At 48.6% G+C, this 19527-nt stretch overlaps 2 protein-coding genes and 1 long non-coding RNA gene across 5 annotated transcripts; 2 read left to right on the top strand and 1 right to left on the bottom strand.

Moving 5' to 3' along the window:
- Positions 1–2919: 2919 nt before the first annotated feature.
- Positions 2920–10280, top strand: LOC121141873 (carbonyl reductase [NADPH] 1-like). 3 transcript variants are annotated; one of them, XM_040750445.1, is made up of 3 exons: positions 2920–3325; positions 8612–8719; positions 9628–10280. In XM_040750445.1, the coding sequence occupies exons 1-3, from the start codon at positions 2920–2922 to the stop codon at positions 10062–10064; spliced, it is 951 nt and encodes a 316-aa protein (XP_040606379.1). In that variant the 3' UTR covers positions 10065–10280. The 3 variants fall into 3 exon arrangements, with proteins under 3 accessions (XP_040606379.1, XP_040606377.1, XP_040606378.1); XM_040750443.1 differs by lacking the exons at positions 8612–8719; positions 9628–10280 and adding exons at positions 3819–3926; positions 4820–5482 and having other exon boundaries at positions 2921–3325; XM_040750444.1 differs by lacking the exon at positions 2920–3325 and adding an exon at positions 7712–8120.
- A 426-nt stretch (positions 10281–10706) lies between these two features.
- LOC121141875 lies at positions 10707–14165 on the bottom strand. Its single transcript, XR_005878800.1, has 2 exons — positions 14077–14165; positions 10707–11456 (listed from the first exon to the last, which is right to left on the bottom strand). It is a non-coding gene; the product is annotated as an uncharacterized LOC121141875 (long non-coding RNA).
- On the top strand, positions 13999–15894 carry LOC121141872 (carbonyl reductase [NADPH] 1). Its single transcript, XM_040750442.1, has 3 exons — positions 13999–14429; positions 14931–15038; positions 15257–15894. Exons 1-3 carry the CDS (start codon positions 14141–14143, stop codon positions 15691–15693), a joined length of 834 nt encoding a protein of 277 aa, XP_040606376.1. The 5' UTR covers positions 13999–14140; the 3' UTR covers positions 15694–15894.
- Positions 15895–19527: the final 3633 nt, after the last annotated feature.

Genomic DNA, 19527 nt, shown 5'->3' with positions numbered 1-19527 from the left:
GTGCACTGCACACATCTGTGGATGGTGTGTGTGTTATCATGTATGTGTGTCTGTGGACTGCAGTGAGTGTGAAGGTGTGTGTGTTCAGGTGTGAGGGCATTTGTGTGCACATGTGTGTTTGCACCCATGCGCTTGCCTGACCAAAGTGTGGGAGCCGACAACTTTCCTTCTGGAGTCTACTCTGACTTCTAAGTTCAGCTTGCTTGCTCCAGTTCCTTGAGAGCTGTGAGAATGTTCTGAATACGCTCGTGAGGCAGAACAACGTATCTAGTAACGATGCAGGCTGACGATGCAGCCAGAAGTACAGTAGGGAAGAAAAATGAAACCTCAGGCTGCTAGCTGGAGGCGCCTGCAGAGGCAGCCAGACTGTGGGTTCCTGGACTGAGGACAGGAGTAGGCGGTGGCCAACTGGCTTGCTGTGCCTGGTTCTGCCTTCTGCCTTTAGTGTGTGTGTGAGCAGGTTCTGGAACAAACTCACTGCTGTTCGTGTGCTGAGAGGCATCTACTGACAATCCTCCCAACTCTGTCTGGGGTCTTTGTCATCTTTGTAAGCCCCCTGTTTCAGGATACCTGGCTGACTCTTTGGAGGAGGCTCTCACACTGAACACCACTGCACACAGGCAGAGCAGTCACAACGACTTCTTGGAATGACTTCCTTCCTCCCACCTCACATGGGCTCCTGGATTGAACTCAGGTTGCTGGGTTCTCCAGGCTCCTGCCCTCAGCTGCTGAGACACACACCCATGCAGTCCTTTGCCTGATTAGTAAGGCTTGGTAAATTCTGAACTAGAAGCCTGGCTTAGACTGGCAGTTTACATGCAATCCATACAGAACAGCAAAATCCATTGTCATGGGAAGTTAACAAGAGCATCCGAGGTCCAACCTAAATGCTCTCCCAAGGTCCAGGCTAGGGGCTTTTCCAGGCTGGGTTTTTCTAGGAGTCTTAGGGCAAGAGGGAAATAAATCAACGCACACACGCGTTCCTCTCATGGCCCATTATTCTTCAAAGATGGCGGCTTCCCAAAAAGTTCTCTCTCAAAAGCTCTCTGTAAGATTTCTCTCTAAAAGCTGTCTCCTCAAAAGTTCTTTCTCTAATACCTCTCTGTAAGATTTCTCTCCAAAAGTTCTAAGACGATTCTCAACAATTCTAAAAAGTCTCCAAAATTTCTGTCTCCTAAAAGTTCCACTGAGGTCTCTTCCATCCCACAAGGCTTCTACTTTTTCCTCCCACAGGCACATCTAACAATTCTCTGAGAATAGGGCTTGATGGTCTTTCATGCCAAGGTAGGCCAGTAAGATATTGAACAAAGAAAATACCTGGTGTCCCTCCACTGGACATGACTTGCAAAACCTCCTGGCAAAGGTAATTGATGGGGGAAGGGGAACATGACCTGCACCACACTGTTAATTGATTGAGGGGGGCTTCTCTGAGCTATGTCAAAGGGATAAACTAAGGCTAAGCAGTGCGAAGTTGGGGGCTGCAGCTCTTACTGCTGATGTCCTGGTGAGAGGGAATTCCTTTCTCTGGGGACTGGGAGAGAATACAGAGCATGCAGTATATAGTCTACATATAGTCAAATTCATAGTAACAGACTGGAGTTGATATATAGAATATTAACATCTACTGCAAAAAAATGATAAATGCTTCTTACACCACGTTTCATTTCTTTTTTCTATTGTGTGTGTGTGGGTTTTTTTTTTTTTTGGTTTTGGTTTTTTTTTTTTTTGGTTTTTTGAGACACAGTTTCTCTGTATTGTTTTGGAGGCTATCCTGAAACTCAATCTGTAGACCAGACTGGCATAGAACTCCAGATATCCGCCTGCCCCTGCGTCCTGAGTGCTGGGATTAAAGGCGTGCCCCAACAATGCCCGGCCACCATGTTTCATTTCTGATTCATATATTTCACTGTATACCCATTACAACCACCCTCATGTATATTGTGGTCAGTGCAACTCAAATTTAAATTTAATTTAATTGGCCACATGTGGCTATTAGCACCCTACTAAACTGTAAGGAAATGAAACTTGGCCTTCAGATCCCTATTTCCAGAATGTTAGAAAGCAGTGAAGATTTCTTTCCCTGTCCTGGACCAACTTTGTGAGCATAGATCATCCTGCAAACCAGAAAGGAAAGTGAGGTGTGCGTCCAGGTGCTGTTTTGAGCTCAAAAGAGCAGATTCCCTGATGGCCCTCACCTCTGTACAGCTCAGTGCTCACATCCCAGTAAGACAAAGCATTGGAAGTTAGGAAAGAAACACCCCATGCGGGTAGTAAGGAATGCTCCCTGCCAAGGATTAACCAACAGCATTGCTTTTCACCCTGAGTGGGAAACTCACCAGGAATTTCCATTCCTCATCCTTCTCACCAGTTCATCCTACAACTCTAGTTGCTACAACTTAAGGACAGTACGCTATATCTCTAAACACCAGTAAGACTGTGTTCAAAGATCCAATCTGCAACTTGGGGAGGGAATACCGCACAAAATTCATACAAGCACAGAGGAATATTCTGTGGCAGGGGCAAGGCAAATGGCAGATTGCCGGGTGGACAGCTGCAGCAGCCTCTCTGCAGACTTCCCCTGCAGTCTTGCCTGGCTGCTGGCTTCCAGAACTCCTTGAGGAAAAAGCCAGGGAAGCCCATGAGCTGACCCAGGCATTTCCGTGGCTGAATTTCAACTGCACAACACACCCTGCCTGCTCTGAGCTAGCAAATGACCTGGCCTGTTTCTTTCATTGACAAGACCTATAAAGCTAACTCTGATACTTTGAAGGAGAGTCACCACTACATAAATATACAACAACAAGAAGACAGTTACAGAGAGTGTAAAACAGGCAAGAATTATTACCTTTTGCCTACATGCCACGCCCTCCTAAGGCGGGGCGGGAGGGACGGAATTGATAGGCTAGCATATTTGCACCTATGCCAGAACCAAACACAGCTGTCCTTAGACGAAAACATGTTCACAGTGGCTCTAGTGCTACCTTCTGCTTTAGACTGTACCGTGCTCTCCCACCGCTTCCCTACACACTCCCAGCCATGTCGTCTAGCACTCGCGTTGCGCTGGTGACCGGGGCCAACAAGGGCATCGGCTTTGCCATCACCCGTGACCTGTGTCGCAAGTTCTCGGGGGACGTGGTGCTCACCGCGCGGAACGAGGCGCGGGGCAAGGCTGCTGTGCAGCAGCTGCAGGCGGAGGGCCTGAGTCCCCGCTTCCACCAGCTGGACATCGACGACCCGCAGAGCATCCTCGCCCTGCGCGACTTTCTGCTCAAGGAGTATGGGGGACTGGACGTGCTCATCAACAACGCGGGCATCGCCTTCAAGAGTAAGACAGGGGTTGTGGAGAGGGGAGGCGCCTTTCCCAGAGCCTGGTGCCAGGCTGGGCTCCCCCTCTCTGGGGAGCATTACTAGGACAGGGGCTCTGTGACATGGGAGTCTAGAACAGGTCCCCTGGCAGACACAGGACAGGTTGGGGGCTGCAGAGAGTCCCTGGTGCTTGTGAATCCAGAACTTGGACAAGTTCCCATCATTCCCAGGTTTCCCTCACCCAGCCGTGGAGTCATTGGCCTTGGGGATATTTGAGTGGAACCCTCAGCTCATGAAGACATAAATAAGAATTTCTGGGGAAAGAAAGAGCAGAGCGGGAAACAGGTGTTACATGCAGATCCTGATGCACGGGCCTCCCTCAGCCTCCCCCAGTGGCGCAGTCTTTCAGAATCAAGAGAACATTATCAGACTGACAGTGGGTTGGTGCTCTCACTGATCGCTAGGAAGTGCATTTCTAACCCACTCAATCCATTCTCTTTCTGCCCTGGAAGATGCTGACCCAACTCCCTTCCACATTCAAGCAGAAGTGACAATGAAAACCAACTTTTTTGGTACCCAACAAGTCTGCACAGAGCTACTCCCTCTAATAAAACCCCAAGGTGAGTCTGGTGTCCAGGCGCTCCTCTGCCTCTCTGCCACAGGGAGGTGTGGGTCTGCTCTTCTGGTCACAATTGTTTTGTGGGCACTGATGCTCTCTGTGCCTGTCTGACTCCTCTCTAACCATCCCCCCTGCTTCCAAGTCTGTTTGTTCCACACCCTCACAACTGAAGGGCTTTAAGGATTCCATTCCTCCCTAAAACATAGTGCACAGCACCGGGCCCCCTGCTGGTCACAATGCCCTGTCCCCACAAGGCCTCAGATTGTGCCCACTGAGTGCTTCCCTCAGCTCAGCTGCCACCACGGCACAGTGCCCACCCTCCCAGGAGGCCTCCCTTCATGAGCATGCTCCTTTGCCTCATTTCTGTCTACACAACTCCTCCAGTCCCAAAGATCCTTCAGGAGAGAGTCCAAGCCTTTGGCAAGGTTCAGAACGCTCTATAATGTCACCTGCCACTCCTCCAGACTCATGATAACTCTCCTTCAACATGTGCATGTACTGCAAAATAAACTGTGACATCACTTCCATCATGACCTGCTAACACCCCAAGCCATTTGGATAGGGTGTGAACCACTTCTTACTCCATACACACCAGCAAAGACAGGCCAGCCACTGTAGCAATGTGACCTTCTGGTTTAGTCTTGAGTATATCTCCCCTGATCTCATGTGCTTCCTCCTGTCTGGTCTCTGGATCTCTAGAGCATCTAAGGGTAGCTGTTCCCATGGTCACCTGTCTTCTCTACCCACCCAAACCTTGAAGGGAAGAATTCAGTTTCTTAGGCTGCCTCAGTAACCAAGTCCTGTGCAGCCCTCACTCAGATGTGAAATCTCACCAAAGGTAAAACACCCATCCGGCGTGAGCCTCTCTGCAAAGCCATTTGTGGTGTGTTGTAGGCAGAGTGGTGAATGTATCCAGCATGCTGAGCCTCAGGGCCCTGAAAAACTGCAGCCCGGAGCTGCAGCAGAAGTTCCGAAGTGAGGCCATCACAGAGGAGGAGCTGGTGGGGCTCATGAACAAGTTTGTGGAAGACACAAAGAAAGGAGTTCATGCGAAGGAAGGCTGGCCTAATAGTGCATATGGGGTGCCCAAGCTTGGGGTGACAGTCCTATCCAGGATCCAGGCCCGGAAACTCAGCGAGCAGAGGAGAGGGGACAAGATCCTGCTCAATGCCTGCTGTCCAGGGTGGGTGAGGACAGACATGACCGGACCAGATGCCACCAAGAGCCCAGAAGAAGGAGCAGAGACCCCTGTGTACTTGGCCCTCTTGCCCCCAAATGCAGAGGGGCCTCACGGGCAGTTCGTTCAGGAGAAAAGAGTAGACCAATGGTGAGCTCAACTCTCTCCTCTTCCCACAGCTCCCCTCCCTCCTTGGACCCTCTTGGTAAGGGCTATGGACATTTGTAATGTACTAACACCACTCACTAATCTATCACTCATTAATTAGTTGTCTCATTGACCCTTGTGATTCTATGACTTACTTTATGTTTCTGCTCTAATACAGGATAAGAAATAGAGCATTCTGTAAGAGAAATAAATAACTGCTCCATTAAGCATCATGATTTGTGTACATTTGGGGCAGTTCCTTTACGTGTGAGTCCTTGCTCAGTTGGGTGGAAGTGTGCTGTGTGTATCTATGTGTCTGTGTATTCTACAGTATAATATCATTGGTACTTGCATATGTATATGTGGTGTAGCATGTATGCCTGTGTGTTTTGTGTGGCGGTTGTGTGGCTTGTGCTTCCTTTGTGAGTGTGTGGTATGGTATGTGATATGTTGTGTATGTGACATGGGTTATGACATGCATGTGGTGTATTGTAGTAATTGTGTGTAGCATCTACGTGTGTGGTGTGTGTATGGATTAACAGGGGTTGTGAGGTGTTTGTATTCTGTGTGTGTGTGTGTGTGTGTGTGTGGTGTAGTGCATTCATCTGAGTGTTGTGTGCTGTGTGTGGTGTGTGTGTGTATGTGTGACTATGGTCTATGGGAGTGTGGTGTAATATGAAAGTATGTATCTTCAGGGAGGGGTGTGTGTGTGTGTGAAAGAGAGAGAGAGAGAGAGAGAGAGAGAGAGAGAGAGAGAGAGCAGTGTGTCTGTCTGCACTGCACACAGGGATAGGGATCACAATGACTCTTGGAATGACTTCCTTCCTCCCACCTCACAAGGGCTCCTAGATTGAACTCAGGTTGCTGGGTTCCCCAAGCTCCTGCCCTCAAATGCTGAGTCATCACACCCATGCAGTCCTATTCCTGATTAGTAAGGCTTGGTAAACTACTGTCTAAAATCCTGGCTTCAAATGGCAGTTTACATGCAATCCATGAAAGGTTCAGGCATTACGCTGACCTGCCCTGTTACCTGGCAGGATGCACTCAGGCAACACTCTGGCCAGTCCAGAGTTCTGTGAGAACCACGCAGATGCAAAGGACCCCTTTAAAGGACTGACCCCTGCCCGCTTATGCTCTCTTTACTCTCTTACTCTCCTATTACTCTCCATCTCCTCTCCTCTCTCTCTCTCTCTCTCTCTCTCTCTCTCTCTCTCTCTCTCTCTCTCTCTCTCTCTCTCTCTCTCTCTCTCTCTCTCAGCTCTGCACGGATTGGTTACCTCTCACCCCCCTTTCCCTCCCTGTCCACCAATAAACTCCACGTGGCATCGTTGAGTCACGGTTTGTGTCTCGCTACAGGATAACCTAAACATTTTAACAACAATCCATATGAAACAACACAATCTTTTGCCATGGGAGTGTCTCCGATCTGTGTCCTTATTTCCCTGTATTCCCAAAACAACTGCCCTCTTGCATACTGCGGTCAGTGCAACTGAAATGTCTTACTTTAACTTAAATGGCTACCTGTGGATATTAGCACCCTACTGAACATTGAAGAAATGAAACTTAACCTTCAGATCCCTATTTCCAGAGTGTTAGGAAGCAGTGAGAATTTCTTTCCATCTACTAGAAAACTTTGTAAACTTTGTGAGCACAGAGCATCTGTCAGCTTGCAAAAGGGACTAAGAAGTGCATCCAGGTGCTGTTTTGAGTACAAAAGAGCAGGCTCCCTGATGGCCCTCACCTCTGTACAGCTCAGTGCTCATATCCCAGTAAGACAAAGCATTGGAACTTCGTAAAGAAACACCCCGTGCTGTTAGTAAGGAATGCTCCCTGCCAAGGATTAACCAACAGCATTGCTTTTCAACTTGAGTGGGAAACTCACCAGGAATTTCCATTCCTCATCCTTCTCACCAGTTCATCCTACAGCTCTAGATGCTACGACTTAAGGTCAGTGCGCTATTTCTCTAAACACCAGTAAGACTGTGTTCAAAGATCCAATCTGCAACTTGGGGAGGGAATACCGCACAAAATTCATACAAGCACAGAGGAATGTTCAGTGGCAGGGGCAAGGCAAATGTCTGACTCCCGGGTGGACAGCTGCAGCAGCCCCTCTGCAGACTTCCCCTGCAGTCTTGCCTGGCTGCTGGCTTCCAGAACTCCTTGAGGAAAATGCCAGGGAAGCCCATGAGCTGACCCAGGCATTTCCGTGGCTGAATTTCAACTGTACAACACACCCTGCCTGCTCTGAGCTAGCAAATGACCTGGCCTGTTTCTTTCATTGAAAAGATTTATACATCTAAGCCCGATACTGTGAAAGTGAGCCACCATCCCGTTAACACACCCCAGTAAGACTAGATGAGAGCTACACAGAGTGTTAAGCCAGCAAGAACCAGCTTCACAACTTGCCACGCCCTTGTGCAGGCGGGATCAGTTGATGCGCCTGCGCATTACGCCCTTGAAAGTAGACCCAACCAATCTGTCCTTAGAAAAACCGAGTTCAGAGCCAATCTCCTGCTACCTCCTGCTGCAGCAGGTACCTCAGGATCCGTGCTCTCCCACCGCCTCCCTAAGCACTCCCAGCCATGTCGTCCAGCACCCGCGTGGCGCTGGTGACCGGGGCCAACAAGGGCATCGGCTTCGCCATCACGCGTGACCTGTGCCGCAAGTTCTCGGGGGACGTGGTGCTTACCGCGCGGAACGAGGCGCGGGGCAAGGCTGCGGTGCAGCAGCTGCAGGCGGAGGGCCTGAGCCCCCGCTTTCACCAGCTGGACATCGACGACCAGCAGAGCATCCTCGCCCTGCGCGACTTTCTGCTCAAGGAGTATGGGGGACTGGACGTGCTCATCAACAATGCGGGCATCGCCTTCAAGAGTAAGACAGGGGGTGTGGGGAGGGGAGGCGCCTTTCCCAGAGCCTGGTGCCAGGCTGGGCTCCCCCTCTCTGGGGAGCATTACTAGGACAGGGGCTCTGTGACATGGGAGTCTAGAACAGGTCCCCTGGCAGACACAGGACAGGTTGGGGGCTGCAGAGAGTCCCTGGTGCTTGTGAATCCAGAACTTGGACAAGTTCCCATCATTCCCAGGTTTCCCTCGCCCACCTTTGAAGTCATTGGTCTTGGGGATATTTGAGTGGAACCCTCAGCTCATGAAGACATAAACAAGAATTCTGGGAGAGAAAGAGCAGAGCGGGAAACAGGTGTTACATGCAGATCCTGATGCACGGGCCTCCCTCAGCCTCCCCCAGTGGCGCAGTCTTTCAGAATCAAGAGAACATTATCAGACTGACAGTGGGTTGGTGCTCTCACTGATCGCTAGGAAGTGCATTTCTAACCCACTCAATCCATTCTCTTTCTGCTCTGGAAGATGCTGACCCAACTCCCTTCCACATTCAAGCAGAAGTGACAATGAAAACCAACTTTTTTGGTACCCAAGATGTCTGCACAGAGCTACTCCCTCTAATAAAACCCCAAGGTGAGTCTGGTGTCCAGGCGCTCCTCTGCCTCTCTGCCACAGGGAGGTGTGGGTCTGCTCTTCTGGTCACAATTGTTTTGTGGGCACTGATGCTCTCTGTGCCTGTCTGACTCCTCTCTAACCATCCCCCTGCTTCCAAGTCTGTTTGTTCCACACCCTCACAACTGAAGGGCTTTAAGGATTCCATTCCTCCCTAAAACATAGTGCACAGCACCGGGCCCCCTGCTGGTCACAATGCCCTGTCCCCACAAGGCCTCAGATTGTGCCCACTGAGTGCTTCCCTCAGCTTAGCTCCACAGCAGTCTCCGCTGTCACATGGCACAGTGCCCGCCCTCCCAGGAGGCCTCCCTTCATGAGCATGCTCCTTTGCCTCATTTCTGTCTACACAACTCCTCCAGTCCCAAAGATCCTTCAGGAGAGAGCCCAAGCCTTTGGCAAGGTTCAGAACGCTCTATAATGTCACCTGCCACTCCTCCAGACTCATGATAACTCTCCTTCAACATGTGCATGTACTGCAAAACAAACTGTGACATCACTTCCATCATGACCTGCTAACACCCCAAGCCATTTGGATAGCGTGTGAACCACTTCTTACTCCAAACACACCAGCAAAGACAGGCCAGCCACTGTAGCAATGTGACCTTCTGGTTTAGTCTTGAGTATATCTCCCCTGATCTCATGTGCTTCCTCCTGTCTGGTCTCTGGATCTCTAGAGCATCTAAGGGTAGCTGTTCCCATGGTCACCTGTCTTCTCTACCCACCCAAACCTTGAAGGGAAGAATTCAGTTTCTTAGGCTGCCTCAGTAACCAAGTCCTGTGCAGCCCTCACTCAGATGTGAAATCTCACCAAAGGTAAAATACCCATCCTGCATGAGCCTCTCTGCAAAGCCATTTGTGGTGTGTTGTAGGCAGAGTGGTGAATGTATCCAGCATGCTGAGCCTCAGGGCCCTGAAAAACTGCAGCCCGGAGCTGCAGCAGAAGTTCCGAAGTGAGGCCATCACAGAGGAGGAGCTGGTGGGGCTCATGAACAAGTTTGTGGAAGACACAAAGAAAGGAGTTCATGCGAAGGAAGGCTGGCCTAATAGTGCATATGGAGTGACCAAGATTGGGGTGACAGTCCTGTCCAGAATCCAGGCCCGGAAACTCAGCGAGCAGAGGAGAGGGGACAAGATCCTGCTCAATGCCTGCTGTCCAGGGTGGGTGAGGACAGACATGGCTGGACCAAAAGCCACCAAGAGCCCAGAAGAAGGAGCAGAGACCCCCGTGTACTTGGCCCTCTTACCCCCAGATGCAGAGGGGCCTCACGGGCAGTTCGTTCAGGAGAAAAAGGTAGAACAATGGTGAGCTCAACTCTCTCCTCTTTGCACAGCACCCCTCCCTTTCTTGTCAAGGGCTATGGACATTTATACTATACTAACACAATTTCCTATTTAACACTGGTTAATTGGTTGACTCGTTAATCCTTGTGATTCTGTGAATTATTTTATGATTCTGTCTGTGATACAGAATAAGAAAAAGTCGATTCTGGAAATCAATAAATCACTAGTTCATTAAGTATAATGATTTCTATGAATTTGGGGTGTTTCCTTTATGTGTTGAGTGTCTTGTGTAGGGGAATGGACATGTACTTCATGCTTAAGTGCCTGTGAGGTCCACATAGGGCATCTGTCCCTGGACCAGGAGTGAAGATGCTCTGAGGTATCTCCAGGAGCAGTAAGTGCCCCTCCCTGCTGACCCAGCATTCCAGTCCTCCTTTTGCAGATTCTCTTCCATGCAAAATTGGCTTCATCTCGACAGTTTAATTATGACAAGAGTCAGATGAAGGGAAGGCACAGTCTAACTCCAGTCAGTGAAGAACCAACGAGACAGGCCACACCAAGTGGCACCTGCAGGCTTTAGCTGGTGTGTCCTTGGGTGACAGGTAGGACACACTTTAAAGTCTGAGTCAAGGACAGTTCTACTGTTCAAAATACAACTCTCAGGTTCTCCAGAGGAATAAAGGAACATTTATTCCAGAGCCATTGAGTGATCAAGACCTGGGAACACAGACTTAGGTAACCCAAGTCCCAACAGAAAAGCAGTTTCATAAACATTGTATATCTTTTTTTGTTCTATGAAATTGTACAGAACAAAGAAAGTCTTAAATCAGGAGAACTTCAAAATGCATTGGTAGCAAGTTCAGAGAAATGGGTACAATGAGGTGTGGGAGCCATGTTACAAGCCCAGGATGCTGTCCGATGGCATCCTTCGCTCTTGGATTACTGGAAGTTAGTGTCCTGCTGAATTAAAAGCTTCCAAGAGCTATCACCATCATCAGTGTCTTCCTCCTCCCCATCATCATCATCCTCATTAGGTATTTCTTCGGAGTGGGGCAAGGAATGCCCACTCCAGACCCTACAACTAGCCCATGATAGAGTTCTCAGCCTCTGAACCTGCTGGGTTCCAGGGTCTCCACACTGCTGAAGTTCCTCTCAGTCCTCCAGTGTCTGCAGACACGGACTCCTCCCTGGAGTTCTGATCACAGCAGGCACAGCTTCTCTTCTGGATCTTTACTTCACAGTTTACCCATTGGGCAAGCATTCCATTTTGCAGCAGAGGCCACATGTTAATGTTCTGAGTCTTCCCTCGTGGCTGTGCCCCAAGTCTAGGAACTGATGTACATGAGGCTTGAGCCGAGGACAGGACGGCATCTTTAGGAGCAAGGAATACTGGAAAACCCATGAGCATCGCCGGCATCTTATGGAAACAATTAGCCACTCCATCAACAACTCAATTATTGTCTTTTATGACTTCTATGTCTGTCTTTACATTTATTTGTGACATAGATGACCAAAATTAAATAATCAGAACACAGTTTTGCTTAACAGAGTGAAAACTACAGATAAAACCAGTGTCTAAAATAACTAATCCTTACAAGATCAGCTACATAGTTACTGGTGTATTCACAGGTATTTTTATCTGATGAATTTTACTTTGTTTTAAAGGTTTAGAAAAGGAACTCTCAATGCAGTTACTCTGATATTACCTGTCTTCCTTCTTTCTAAAATACTGTTTAATACCAGCTGATTGTATTATAGAGCATATCAGATACTAATTCAATCAAGAAGCATTAGTATTTAACGTGAGAAACTTCAAAATGTTGTTATCAGACATTAGTGTCTTTTGTATAATTGGGATAAGAATAATGAACCCAAATATTTGAGTGTCTCTAGCCAAGCAAAAGAGGTGTATTAGGGTTGCCTAAAGTAACAGTAATTGTGGAATGAATACCTTTCTCTACATACATGTGTGAGTTGGGGGGTGTTGTGTGTGTATAGTGTGGCTGTGATAGTGTACTTTGTATGGGTAGAATGTGTGAATGTGTACTGTAATGCAGCAGGTGTTATTTGTGTTTGGTATTGTGTGGTGTTGTGTATAATTGGAATGTGGTGTGCTGTGTGTATGTGTGTGGTGCAGTATGTATGGTGTGTGTATATGGGGTGTAGTGTATATGTCTGTGTTTTGTATGGTGTTGTGTGGTTAGTGTGTCCTATGTGTGAGTGTGGGGTATGGTATGTGAAGTCGTTTGTATGTAATGTGGGTATATGATGTGGGTGTGGTGTATGTGTTGTGTGCCTGTGTAGTGTCGATGTGTGTGTTGTGTGTATGGTGTAGCAGGGCGTTGTACTATGTGTGTATTGTGTCTGCGTGTGTGCAGATGTGATGTGAGGGTGGCGTGTTGTGGTGTGTGTGGTGTATTATGGAAGTGTGGCATGTGTGGTGTGGTATGTTTGTGTTGGGTGTGAATTTGGTGAGGGAATTGTATGGAGTGCTGATTCATCTGTGTTATGTGTACTGTGGTGTGCTTGTCTGAGAGAGAGAGAGTGTGTGTGTGTGTGTGTGTGTGTGTGTGTGACTCTGGTCTATGGGAGTGTGGTATAATATGAAAGTATGTACCTTCAGGTGTGTGTGTGTGTGTGTGTGTGAGAGAGAGAGAGAGAGAGAGAGAGAAAGCAGTGTGTCTGCCTGCACTGCACACAGGGATAGGGATCACAACGACTTCTTGGAATGACTTCCATCCTCCACCGCACAAGGGCTCCTGGATTGAACTCAGATTGCCCGGTTCCCCAGGCTCCTGCCCTCAGCTGCTGAGACACACACCCATGCAGTCCTTTGCCTGATTAGTAAGGCTTGGTAAATTCTGAACTAGAAGCCTGGCTTAGACTGGCAGTTTACATGCAATCCATATGAAACAGCACAATCTTTTGTCATGGGAGTGTCTCAGATCTGTGTCCTTATTTCCCTGTATTCCCAATAATACCGCGCTCATGCAACCGTGGTCAGTGCAACTGAAATGTCTTACTTTAACTTAAATGGCCACCTGTGGCTATTAGCACCCTATGGAACATTGAGGAAATGAAACTTGACCTTCAGATCACTATTTCCAGGGTGTTAGGAAGCATTGAGGATTCCTTTCCCTCTCCTGGACCAACTGCAAATTTTGTGAGCACAAGCATCCTGTCAGCTTGAAAGGGGGACTAAGAAGTGCTTCCAGGTGCTGTTTTGAGTACAAAAGAGCAGGTTCCCTGATGGCCCTCACCTCTGTACAGCTCAGTGCTCACACCCCAGTAAGACAAAGCATTAGAAGTTCGTAAAGAAACACCCCGTGCGGTTAGTAAGCAATGCTCCCTGCCAAGGATTAACCAACAGCATTGCTTTTCACCGAGTGGAAAACTCACCACGAATTTTCATTCCTCATCCTTCTCAACAGTTCATCCTACAACTCTAGTTGCTACGATTTAAGGGCAGTGCTCTATTTCTCTAAACGCCAGTAAGACTGTGTTCAAAGATCCAATCTGCAACTTGGGGAGGGAATACCGCACAAAATTCATACAAGCACAGAGGAATATTCTGTGGCAGGGGCAAGGCAAATGTCTGACTGCCGGGTGGACAGCTGCAGCAGCCCCTCTGCAGACTTCCCCTGCAGTCTTGCCTGGCTGCTGGCTTCCAGAACTCCTTGAGGAAAATGCCAGGGAAGCCCATGAGCTGACCCAGGCATTTCCGTGGCTGAATTTCAACTGTACAACACACCCTGCCTGCTCTGAGCTAGCAAATGACCTGGCCTGTTTCTTTCATTGAAAAGATTTATACATCTGAGCCCGATACTGTGAAGGTGAGTCACTATCCCGTAAATATACACCAATAAGACCAGAGGACAGATACAGAGAGTATAAAACAGGAAAGAACCAGTCTCCCAGTTTGCCACGCCCTCCTAGAGGCGAGGTCAGTTGATGCGCCTGCGCATTGAGCCTATACCAGCCTACCCAACCCTGCTGTCCTTAGAAAACCCGGGTTCAGAGTTTGGCTCTCATACTACCTGCTGCAGCAGCAGGTACCTCAGGATCCGTGCTCTCCCACCGCCTCCCTACGCACTCCCAGCCATGTCGTCCAGCACCCGCGTGGCGCTGGTGACCGGGGCCAACAAGGGCATCGGCTTCGCCATCGCGCGTGACCTGTGTCGCAAGTTCTCGGGGGACGTGGTGCTCACCGCGCGGAACGAGGCGCGGGGCAAGGCTGCTGTGCAGCAGCTGCAGGCGGAGGGCCTGAGCCCCCGCTTCCACCAGCTGGACATCGACGACCGGCAGAGCATTCGCGCCCTGCGCGACTTTCTGCGCAAGGAGTACGGGGGACTGGACGTGCTCATCAACAATGCGGGCATCGCCTTCAAGAGTAAGACAGGGGGTGTGGGGAGGGGAGGCGCCTTTCCCAGAGCCTGGTGCCAGGCTGGGCTCCCCCTCTCTGGGGAGCATTACTGGGACAGGGGCTCTGTGACATGGGAGTCTAGAACAGGTCCCCTGGCAGACACAGGACAGGTTGGGGGCTGCAGAGAGTCCCTGGTCCTTGTGAGTCCAGAACTTGGACAAGTTCCCATCATTCCCAGGTTTCCCTAGCCCAGCTGTGGAGTCATTGGTCTTAGGGATATTTGAGTGGAACCCTCAGCTCATGGTGACATAAACAAAAATTCTGGGAGAGAAAGAGCAGAGCGGTTAACAGGTGTTACATGCAGATCCTGATGCACGGGCCTCCCCCAGCCTCCCCCAGCCTCCCCGTGTGGCGCTGTCCTTCAGAATCAAGAGAACATTATCAGACTGACAGTGGGTTGGTGCTCTGACTGAACGCTAGGAAATGCATTTCTAACCCACTCAATCCATTCTCTTTCTGCCCTGGAAGATGCTGACCCAACTCCCTTCCACATTCAAGCAGAAGTGACAATGAAAACCAACTTTTTTGGTACCCAAGATGTCTGCACTGAGCTACTCCCTCTGATAAAACCCCAAGGTGAGTCTGGTGGGTGGTGTCCAGGCGGCTCCTCTGCCTCTCTGCCACAGGGAGGTGTGGTTCTGCTCTTTTGGTCTCCGCAGTTGCCAACCATCCCTTCTGCTTCCACACGCTCACACGGCACAGTGCACACCTCTCAGGAGGCCTCCCTTTTTGAGCGTGCTCAAACACCCTTCCGGCATGAGCCTCTCTACAAAGCCATTTGTGGTGTGTTGTAGGCAGAGTGGTGAATGTATCCAGCATGGAGAGCCTCAGGGCCCTGAAAAACTGCAGCCCGGAGCTGCAGCAGAAGTTCCGAAGTGAGGCCATCACAGAGGAGGAGCTGGTGGGGCTCATGAACAAGTTTGTAGAAGACACAAAGAAAGGAGTTCATGCGAAGGAAGGCTGGCCTAATACTGCATATGGGGTGACCAAGATTGGGGTGACAGTCCTGTCCAGAATCCATGCCCGGAAACTCAGCGAGCAGAGGAGAGGGGACAAGATCCTGCTCAATGCCTGCTGTCCAGGGTGGGTGAGAACAGACATGGCTGGGCCAAAAGCCCCCAAGAGCCCAGAAGAAGGAGCAGAGACCCCCGTGTACTTGGCCCTCTTACCCCCAGATGCAGAGGGGCCTCACGGGCAGTTCGTTCAGGAGAAAAAAGTAGAACAATGGTGAGCTCAACTCTCTCCTCTTTGCACAGCACCCCTCCCTCTCTTGTCAAGGGCTATGGACATTTATACTAACACAATTTACTAATCTATCACTGGCTAATTGGTTGACTCGTTAATCCTTGTGATTCTGTGAATTATTTTATGATTCTGTCTGTGATACAGAATAAGAAAAGTAAATTCTGGTAATAAATAACTGGTTCTTTAAGCATGATGATCTCTATTTATTGGGGGGTGTTTCCTTTATGTGTTGAGTGTCTTGTGTAGGGGGATGGACATGTACTTCATGCTTAAGTGCCTGTGAGGTCCACATAGGGCATCTGTCCCTGGACCAGGAGTGAAGATGCTCTGAGGTCCCTATAGGAACAGCAAGTGCCCCTCCCTGCTGACCCAGCATTCCAGTCCTCCTTTTGCAGATTCTCTTCCATGCAAAATTGGCTTCATCTCGACAGTTTAATTATGACAAGAGTCAGATGAAGGGAAGGCACAGTCTAACTCCAGTCAGTGAAGAACCAACGAGACAGGCCACACCAAGTGGCACCTGCAGGCTTTAGCTGGTGTGTCCTTGGGTGACAGGTAGGACACACTGGAAAGTCTGCGTCAAGGACACGATGGCAAAGAGCAGCTTTCCTAAGGAGGAAGAGATCATTTTCCTGGAGACTCTTTGATTGACGTGGCCCCGGAATACAGGTTTAGTTTCCCCCCAAGTTCTGTGTTCCAACTCGGGAGCAGTTTCGTGAAGGTTTTATAGTTTTACAGAACACAGAAAGTCATAAATCAAGACAACTTTAAAATCCATTAGTGGGTACCAGAGAGGTGGGTACCAAGAGATGAGGAGCTACGCCACAGGCCCAGGTGCTGTCTGATAACATTCTGAGATCTTGCGTTTGTGGAAGCTAGTGTCCAGCCGAGTTAACAGGTCCCAAGAGGTTTTTAATTATTATCAGGAAATAAGTTGAGTTATGGAGTTGGGCAAGGAATGGCCATTGCAGAAGCTAACACTAGCCCAAGAGAACTTAATTAGGCTCTGTACCTGCAATCTTCCTGTCTATCCACAGCATATTTATAAAGACAATGAAAAGAGGACTTAAATCTTTAAAGCATTTGTTTGAAAGCAGTTTCAACCAAAAGGCACAATCAATGGAAGCACATCATATTTTCATTGGTAATTGTATTAAAGCCAAGGCTAGTATTTCTTTTATTATTTAGAAATACACTAGATGGAATTCATAATGTAATTTCAAAAAATGTTTAAGAAACTGTAATGTTTATAGTAAAAAATGTCTTTAGGCATGTAAAAATAGTTGTGTCAGGAACCCCACTATAACCAAGGCTGCACCTTATAATAACTCAGTGACATCACTACTCAAGATAACCAGACAGTCCTAGACCCCATGACACCTACTCTGCTATTTGTAAGCAGAGACCAAGAGCAATGCTCAGCTCTGCACATCTGGAGAGACACTGTCCTCATTCTCCCTGGGGCTGGAGTCTCCCTCAGGATCCAGAGTCCATGGGCCCTGCATTAGTGTGTGTGTGTGTGTGTGTGTGTGTGTGTATGTGTGTGTGTCTGTGCACTCGTGCACACATGCACAGAAGAAAGGAAATGAAGGTCAGAAAAGAACCCAACACAACTACAAGAGAAAAGAGAGAAATGCCTATGAAACCAAGATCCTATTCCTTCATAAAATAATAGGTGACATGCAGCCAATGCTTCAGGAAAAATGCAGAATTCCCAATATCAGGACGACAGAAGCAACAGCTCTACAACTCATGGGGGATGAGGAGTCCATGCACAAACAACTTCCTATCACAGAAGAGACAGCTAAGGGAGATATTCAGAAGTTCGAAAGACACTCAAGAAAGGTTAGAAAACACAAACAGCTCTCCTCTAAAGTGAAACTCCATCGTCTTTCAGTGTACCGCGATGACTACAGATTTCCACAGCTGGTCAAATTGCGAAGCATCATCAGCTATGTGGTGTCTGCCCCAGCTGATAAATCTATAGTGCAAACCCTGCAGCTAGGACTCAGGAGAAAGCTTGTTAAAGCCGGGGCTCAGGGCACCTGTTGATGAATGGTGTCAGAGAGAATCTGTGAAATCTCAACAATATGACGGCCTAAATAAGACATAATTAATGTAAATGCCAGTTGACATGTTAGCATGTGTTGCAAACTTCCCCAAGGACCCACCCCTAGAGGAAGAGCTACAGGTAATCAATGAGGAGACAGAGAATCGGTCTTCTCCAGGGACGAGTTCCTGATAGGCAATCTGATCCAAAGCGGTCAGCCCTAGACATGAACAACACTAATGAGCTCAATAGGAAGCGCGTACACGCATGCACACACGTGTGTGTGTGTGTGTACGTGTGTGTGTGCGTGTAAAACAGTAATAATTATAAAAGGAGAGGTGATGAACCCGAGAAAGAATGAGGGGGACAGGAGGGATTGGAGGGGGAGGGAGGGGGAAAATGGTACAAACCTAGTACTCACTCGTGAAATTCTCAAAAACAAAAATAAAATTTAAAAACCAAGCTTCAAAGGATCTCTAAGGAAAAAAACAGGGATGTCTGCTGTGACACAAAGGGAGCTACACAGCATGCGACTCCCGTGATTGCATAGGGCGGATAAGCAAAGTCCACTCGAAAAAGCCTGAGTCACAATGAGATGGACGTTGTTAGGAAAACCCAAAGTCACCTGCAAACACATGGCTTCCAGTGGAGACTTGATTGGGGCCCGCACAACGCATGGGAGGAACCCGTAGATAACTTATTAACTGGCCTTAGGCAAGCATAAATGTCAGCACTTTTGATCACAGTGCCGCAAATGCCCTAAGACAGATAACCCTTGATAAACACACTCTCCCCACAAGGCCACGCTGGGAATCACTCCAAGAAATGTGTCCTGCCCACAGATGGTACATCTAATTTTTATGAAGACTATGTGATTGTACAGACTGTGTGGAGGTTGCTCCCACACTCTGGGTGCTCTTGGGTGACCCCAGCCAGCTGAACCCCGAGCTACCCAAGGGGCATGGGGCGGGGGGAGTGGTCTGGGAGGGTGCAACATCCTGCCCGCACTACATAGCTAAGTGTTGCCGACAGTGTGCTCTGGGACAGGAAGAAAGAAAACTACTTCGGGGAAGCAGCCAGCAGTAGTTGACAGCAGACATTTCCCCAGTAGGAATCCGACGGCCGTGCACCTGGCCCTTCCCTCCACTGTGCAGAAACTGCTCAACACCTTTGTGTTTTTCCCTGGAGACTCTGTTTCTTCCTGTGCACTTCTACTTTATTTCGTTCTTAGCAGTATTTTTTAACTTTAGCATACCCTTTACATTTTTACTTTCCTCTTCTCATTTTGCTTGTGAAAAATTTTTTTTACTGTTAGGATTTTTTTTTTCATTTCCTTTCTTTGAAAGAAATTCTTCAGTGACATTTGCTTGGTCTTATCTGCCTGTATGTGTGTTGGTTTTCTGACCCCTCCTCGTGGGTCTCAGCTCCGGCTTGGCCGCAAGCTCTTCTGCCTGCTGAGCCACCTTGCCTGCCCTCTTTTTGTATTTCACTCCCTCTCCTCCTGCTACTCGTCTACATTTAAAACGATTGTGACTTTTCCCTATTGGTTAAAAAAAAAAAACACTGCTATGTTTCTAGTTCCCCGAGTAACATTGTTATAATTTTGTTCTCCAGCCGTTTCCTAATTGGACTCCCTCCCGGTTTTCTTTTCTCTTTATCCCTTCTAGCCTCCAGCTCTTCTCCCACCGCACTCTTGTCTCTCCTCCTCTTTCCTGGCTTTCACCTGACCTGCTTCCCTTCCCCTTTTCCTTGCGTCTTTTATCTGTCTCA

Source organism: Mesocricetus auratus, unplaced genomic scaffold (assembly GCF_017639785.1).
Source record: "Mesocricetus auratus isolate SY011 unplaced genomic scaffold, BCM_Maur_2.0 Super-Scaffold_100008, whole genome shotgun sequence".
Classification (NCBI taxonomy): domain Eukaryota; kingdom Metazoa; phylum Chordata; class Mammalia; order Rodentia; family Cricetidae; genus Mesocricetus; species Mesocricetus auratus.
This window is presented reverse-complemented; position numbering and strand designations above follow the sequence as displayed.